This window comes from Triticum aestivum, chromosome 7D, assembly GCF_018294505.1.
Source record: "Triticum aestivum cultivar Chinese Spring chromosome 7D, IWGSC CS RefSeq v2.1, whole genome shotgun sequence".
In the NCBI taxonomy this organism is placed as follows: Eukaryota; Viridiplantae; Streptophyta; class Magnoliopsida; order Poales; family Poaceae; genus Triticum; species Triticum aestivum.
In genome coordinates, this window is record NC_057814.1 from 401,411,214 (window position 1) to 401,418,778 (window position 7,565).

Consider the following 7,565-nt stretch of genomic DNA (forward strand, 5'->3'; position numbering starts at 1 on the left):
TAATCCCTGTTTGGGAACGTCCTCAAGGTTTAAAATAGACCGGAATCAAAGAATTCGGTGTGCTAATTTCCAAGATTACAAGTTCAGGAATCGATTTAGCTTTCGTCTATAAGTTCAAGATTTATTTTGAACTTTTTCCTTTGTTGAGCCGCATCTTAAAATATCCTCCATTAATGCCGCATATTAGCATGCATTTACTCATGGACAAATGCAGTCTGCTGCCACCGGCAGCTTAAAGATAAAGTACAACATATGGACCTAGCCCACGCAAAAGGCCAAAACTCCGCAGCCAGTGGCATAAGTGCGTACACATAAAGCTCATGGCTCAAGAGGTAGCTACCTCTCAATCATCGCAAAGTTGAATTGGGGTACGAGTGCTCAGACACAGATCACACTAGTTTAGTGAAGAATGGAGACGAGACGTCCAGCGGTTTCCGCCGTGTCCGTGGGGGCGGTGGTGCTGATCCTGGTCTGGTCGCCGGCGGCGGCCGTAGCAAGCGGTGGCTGGATGGACGCGCACGCTACATTCTACGGTGATGAGACCGGAGCTGAGACCATGCGTAAGCAAACCAACTACTCTGATTCGTCCCCGCATCAGCACGCGAAGTCTTTACCTAATTAACATTCTCCACGGGATACATATGCATGTGCCATGCAGAGGGTGCGTGTGGGTACGGTAACCTATTCGAGCAGGGGTACGGGCTGGACACGACAGCGCTGAGCGTGGCCCTCTTCAGCGACGGCTGGTCCTGCGGCGGCTGCTACGAGATCCAGTGCCACGGCGACCCCCACTGCAAGCCCGGCGGGGCGCAAGTGACGGTGACGGCAACCAACCTCTGCCCGGCCAACTACTCCAAGCCCTATGAGAACTGGTGCAACCCGCCGCTGAAGCACTTCGACCTCTCCAAGCCCATGTTCCTTCGCCTCGTCACCGACTTCCACGTCGGCATCATCCCCGTGCAGTACCGCCGCGTGCCTTGCGCCAAGAAGGGCGGCATCAGGATAGAGATGACGGGCAACCAGTACTGGGTCGGCGTGCTCGTCTTCAACGTCGCCGGACCCGGCGAAGTCAAGGTGTTGGCCGTGAAAGGGGCCAAGGACGGGCAGTGGCGGAACATGAAGAGGAACTGGGGGCAGATCTGGGACGGACATGTCCAAAATCTCGTCGGTCAGGGGCTCTCGTTCCGTGTGGTCGCAAGCGACGGCCGCTCCGTCGTCCTCGACGGCGTCGTGCCGGCAAGCTGGACGATCGGCCAGAGCTTCGAGGGCAAAGGGCAATTCTGATAGATCGACCACCGTAGCTTGTAAGTGTAACAATAGGTACAATAATTGATAGTCATGTATGTGTTTCTGCATCCTTCGATCGGTATTTGCTACAGTAAGTCATCAAACTATGGTGCTGCGTGAGTGTGTGTTCACTTCTGATTCGGGGTATACATTTGTTGTTTTTCTTTTTATTTTAGAAAAGGAGGTTGACCTCCGGCCTCTGTATCAATCGATGCATGCAGCCATATTATTAAAAAGCGTAATAAGGTCTTAGGTTCCAAGGAAGCCAAGAGAAAAAATAAATCTCTAAGGTGCCACATCGGGCAATAACGCGCCACATCCGGCGATAAAGAACAGACTACGATGCCTACACACCTAGTCTTTTATTAGCTCGCCATCCAAATCGGCTGAAGATAGCCCGTGCAACCGTCTTCCAGCGGTTGCATCCAATATCCAAAAGCTCCCTGAAATCCGCATGAGTGAGTAACGACCACATACGGATCCAAGCTGTAGCTCTGTAGATAACCTGCAAAAAATTAGTGAAATTTATCCCATTAAAGATCATATCATTTCTAGTGTTTCATATAGCCCAGAAAATTGCACATATCCCTATCCGAATATCTTTAGCTACTTGTATGTCCACTCCATTAAGCCACGTCCCAAATAACGTGTTTATACTTGTGGGGGGATGAACGTTAAAAGCTATATGAATTGATCGCCATAACAATTTTGCAAGTGGACACTGGAGAAAGAGGTGTTTAATCGATTCATTTTGATCACAAAAACAGCACCTGGAGCTACCAACCCAATTCCTTTTCAGCAAATTATTTTTGGTCAAAATAACTCCTTTGTGGACGAACCACATAAAGATTTTGATGCGAAGCGTAAATTTAATCTTTCGTATGTGCAAAGACCTCGACAATGGCCCGGAATCAATTAAGTTCAAATACATGGATTTCACAGAGAAAATTCCATTCGTGGTTGGCTTCCAACTAATGGTATCTGCTGAAGGAAATGTGAGGGGCAATAATAAAGTTGTTATTTATATTTCCTTATATCATGATAAATGTTTATTATTCATGCTAGAATTGTACTATCCGGAAACTTAGTACATGTGTGAATACATAGACAAACAGAGTGTCCCTAGTATGCCTCTACTTGACTAGCTTATTTGTCAAAGATGGTTATGTTTCCTAGCCATAGACAGGTGTTGTCATTTGATGAACGGGATCACATCATTAGAGAATGATGTGATGGACAAGACCCATCCGTTAGCTTAGCACTATGATCGTTTAGTTTGTTGCTATTGCTTTCATCATGACTTATACATGTTCCTCTGACTATGAGATTATGCAACTCCCGAATACCGGAGGAATACTTAGTGTGCTATCAAACGTCACAACGTAACTGGGTGATTATAAAGATGCTCTACAGGTGTCTCTGATGGTGTTTGTTGAGTTGGCATAGATCGAGATTAGGATTTGTCGCTCTGATTGTCGGAGAGGTATCTCTGGGCCCTCTCGGTAATGCACATCACTATAAGCCTTGCAAGCAATGTAACTAATGAGTTAGTTGCGGGATGATGCATTACGGAATGAGTAAAGAGACTTGCCGGTAACGAGGTTGAACTAGGTATGGTGATACCGACGATAGAATCTTGGTAAGTAACATACCGATGACAAAGGGAACAACGTATGTTGTTATGCGGTTTGACCGATAAATATCTTCGTAGAAAATGTAGGAACCAATATGAGCATCCAGGTTCCGCTATTGGTTATTGACCGGAGATGAGTCTCGGTCATGTCTACATAGTTCTCGAACCCGTAGGGTCCTCACGCTTAACGTTCGATGACGATATGTATTGTGAGTTATGTGATTTGATGTACCGAAGGTTGTTCGGAGTCTCGGATGTGATCACGGACATGACGAGGAGTCTCGAAATGGTCGAGACATAAAGATTGATATATTGGAAGGTTATGTTTGGACACCAGAAAGGTTTCGGATAAGTTCGGGCATTTTTCGGAGTACTGGGGGGTTACCGGAACCCCCCGGGGGGTCAATGGGCCTTCATTGGCCCTAGTGGAAGAGAGGAGGAGGCGGCCAAGTGGAGGCACGCGCCCCCCAAGCCCAATCCGAATTGGGGGGGCTTCCCTTCTCTCTCTCTTCCTCTTTCCTTCCCCTCCTAGTTGGACTAAGAAAGGGGGGAACCTACTCCTAGTAGGAGTAGGATTCCCCCCCTTGGGGCGCGCCCCTTGAGGCCGGCCGGCCCCCTCCTCCACTCCTTTATATACGGGGGAGGGGGGCACCCCATAGACACACAAGTTGATTTCTTAGCCGTGTGCGGTGCCCCCCTCCACAGTTTTCCACCTCGGTCATATCGTCGTAGTGCTTAGGTGAAGCCCTGCGCCGGTAACTTCATCATCACCGTCACCACGCCGTCGTGCTGACGGAACCCTCCCTCGGCCTCAGCTGGATCTAGAGTTCGAGGGACGTCACCGAGCTGAACGTGTGCAGATCGCGGAGGTGCCGTGCGTTCGGTACTTGATCGGTTGGATCGCGAAGACGTTCGACTACATCAACCACGTTACTTAACGCTTTCGCTTTCGGTCTACGAGGGTACATGGGCACACTCTCCCCGCTCGTTGTTATGCTTCTCCTAGATAGATCTTGCGTGATCGTAGGATTTTTTTTTTGAAATACTACGTTCCCCAACAGTGGTATCAGAGCCAGGTCTATGCGTAGATGTTATATGCACAAGTAGAACACAAAGAGTTGTGGGCAACAATAGTCATACTGCTTACCAGCATGTCATACTTTGATTCGGCGGTATTGTTGGATGAAGCGGGCTAGACCGACATTACACGACCGCGTTCATGAGACTGATTCTACCACCGTGCTTTGCACACATGTGACTAGTGGGTGTCTGTTTCTCCAACTTTAGTTGAATCAAGTATGACTATGCCCGGTCCTTGTTGAAGGTTAAAACAACACACTTGACAAAAAATTATTGTGGTTTTTTATGCGTAGGTAAGAACCGTTCTTGCTAAGCCCGTAGCAGCCACGTAAAACTTGCAACAACAAAGTAGAGGACGTCTAACTTGTTTTTGCAGGGCTTGCTGTGATGTGATATGGTCAAGACGTGATGATATATAAATTGTTGTATGAGATGGTCATGTTTTGTAAACAGTTATCGGCAACTGGCAGGAGCCATATCGTTGTCGCTTTATTGTATAAAATGCATTCGCCATGTAATTGCTTCACTTTATCACTAAGCGGTAGCGATAGTCGTAGAAGCAATAGTTGGCGAGACGACAACGATGCTTCGATGAAGATCCAGGTGTCAAGCCGGTGACGATGGTGATCATGACGGTGCTTTGGAGATGGAGATCAAAGGCACAAGATGATGATGGCCATATCATATCACTTATATTGATTGCATGTGATGTTTATCCTTTATGCATCTTATTTTGCTTAGTACGGCGGTAGCATTATAAGATGATCTCTCACTAAATTTCAAGGTATAAGTGTTCTCCCTGAGTATGCACAGTTGCTACAGTTCGTCGTGCCGAGACACCACGTGATGATCGGGTGTGATAAGCTCTATGTTCATATACAACGGGTGCAAGCCAGTTTTGCACACACAAAATACCCGGGTTAAACTTGACGAGCCTAGCATATGCAGATATGGCCTCGGAACACTGAGACCGAAAGGTCGAGCGTGAATCATATAGTAGATATGATCAACATAGTGATGTTCACCATTGAAAACTACTCCATCTCACATGATGATCGGACATGGTTTAGTTGATATGGATCACGTGATCACTTAGATGATTAGAGGGATGTCTATCCAAGTGGGAGTTCTTAAGTAATATGATTAATTGAACTTTAATTTATCATGAACTTAGTACCTGATAGTATTTTGCATGTCTATGTTGTTGTAGATAAATGGCACATGCTACCGTTCCATTGAATTTTAATGCATTCCTAGAGAAAGCTAAGTTGAAAGATGATGGTAGCAACTACACGGACTAGGTACATAACTTGAGGATTATCCTCATTGCTGCACAGAAGAATTACGTCCTGGAAGCACCGCTAGGTGCAAGACCCGCTGCAGGAGCAACACCAGACGTTGTGTACGCCTAGCTGAGCAAAGCTGATGACTACTCGATAGTTCAGTGTGCCATGCTTTACGGCTTAGAACCGGGACTTCAACGACGTTTTGAATGTCATGGAGCATATGAGATGTTCCAGGAGTTGAAGTTAATATTTCAAGCAAATGCCCGGATTGAGAGATATGAAGTCTCCAATAAGTTCTATAGCTGCAAAATGGAGGAGAATAGTTCTGTCAGTGAGCATATACTCAGAATGTCTGGGTACCACAATCACTTGACTCAACTGGGAGTTAATCTTCCGGTTGATAGTGTCATTGACAGAGTTCTTCAATCACTGCCACCAAGCTACAAAAGCTTCGTGATGAACTATAATATGCAAGGGATGGATAAGACAATTCCCGAGCTCTTCGCAATGCTAAAGGCTGCGGAAGTAGAAATCAAGAAGGAGCATCAAGTGTTGATGGTCAACAAAACCACTAGTTTCAAGAAGAAGGGAAAGGGAAGAAGGGGAACTTCAAGAAGAACGGCAAGCAAGTTGCTGCTCAAGTGAAGAAGCCCAAGTCTGGACCTAAGCCTGAGACTGAGTGCTTCTACTTCAAAGGGACTGGTCACTGGAAGCGGAACTGCCCTAAGTATTTGGCGGATAAGAAGGATGGCAAAGTGGAAGGTATATTTGATATACATGTTATTGATGTGTACTTAACTAATGCTCGCAGTAGCGCATGTGTATTTGATAATGGTTCTGTTGCTCATATTTGCAACTCGAAACAGGGGCTATGGATTAAGCGAAGGTTGGCTAAGGACGAGGTGACGATGCGCGTGGGAAATGGTTCCAAAGTCGATGTGATCGTCGTTGGCACACTACCTCTACATCTACCTTCGGGATTTGTTTTAGACCTGAATAATTGTTATTTGGTGCCAGCATTAAGCATGAACATTATATCTAGATCTTGTTTGATGCGAGACAGTTATTCATTTAAATCAGAGAATAATGGTTGTTCTATTTATATGAGTAATATATTTTATGGTCATGCACCCTTGATGAGTGGTCTATTTTTACTAAATCTCGATAGTAGTGATACGCATATTCATAGTATTGAAGCCAAAAGATATAAGTTTAATAATGATAGTGCAACTTATTTGTGGCACTGCCATTTAGGTCATATTGGTGTAAAGCACATGAATAAACTCCATGCTGATGGGCTTTTGGAATCACTTGATGCTTGCGAACCATGCCTCATGGGCAAGATGACTAAGACTCCGTTCTCCGGAACAATGGAGCGAGCTACAGACTTGTTGGAAATAATACATACTGATGTATGCGGTCTAATGAGTGTTGAGGCTCGCGGCGGGTATCATTATTTTCTGACCTTCACAGATGATTTGAGCAGATATGGGTATATCTACTTGATGAAACATAAGTTTGAAACATTTGAAAAGTTCAAAGAATTTCAGCGTGAAGTGAAAAATCATCGTAACAAGAAAATAAAGTTTCTACGATCTGATCGTGGAGGTGAATATTTGAGTTACGAGTTTGGTCTTCATTTGAAACAATGCGGAATAGTCTCGCAACTCACGCCACCCGAAACACCACAGCGTAATGGTGTGTCCGAACGTCGTAACCGCACTTTATTAGATATGGTGCGATCTATGATGTCTCTTACTAATTTACCGCTATCGTTTTGGGGTTATGCTTTAGAGACGGCTGCATTCACGTTAAATAGGGCACCATCTAAATCCGTTGAGACGACACCATATGAACTGTGGTTTGGCAAGAAACCAAGTTGTCGTTTCTTAAAGTTTGGGGCTGCGATGCTTATGTGAAAAAGCTTCAACCAGATAAGCTCGAACCCAAATCGGAGAAATATGTCTTCATAGGATACCCAAAGGAAACTATTGGGTACACCTTCTATCACAGATCCGAAGGCAAGATTTTCGTTCCTAAGAATGGATCCTTTCTAGAGAAGGAGTTTCTCTCGAAAGAAGTGAGTGGGAGGAAAGTAGAACTTGATGAGGTAATTGTAACTGCTCCCTCATTGGAAAGTAGTTCTTCACACAAATCAGTTCCAGTAATTCCTACACCAATTAGTGAGGAAGCTAATGATGATGATCATGGAGCTTCTGATCAAGTTACTACCGAACCTTGTAGGTCAACCAGAGAAAGATCCGCACCTGAGTGGTACG

The 7,565-nt window shown here is 45.3% G+C and overlaps 1 protein-coding gene across 1 annotated transcript; it reads left to right on the top strand.

Moving 5' to 3' along the window:
• Positions 1–358: 358 nt before the first annotated feature.
• LOC543136 (expansin-A22) lies at positions 359–1,300 on the top strand. The gene is made up of 2 exons (XM_044581366.1): positions 359–560; positions 659–1,300. The coding sequence occupies exons 1-2, from the start codon at positions 410–412 to the stop codon at positions 1,282–1,284; spliced, it is 777 nt and encodes a 258-aa protein (XP_044437301.1). The 5' UTR covers positions 359–409; the 3' UTR covers positions 1,285–1,300.
• The last annotated feature ends 6,265 nt before the right edge of the window (positions 1,301–7,565 follow it).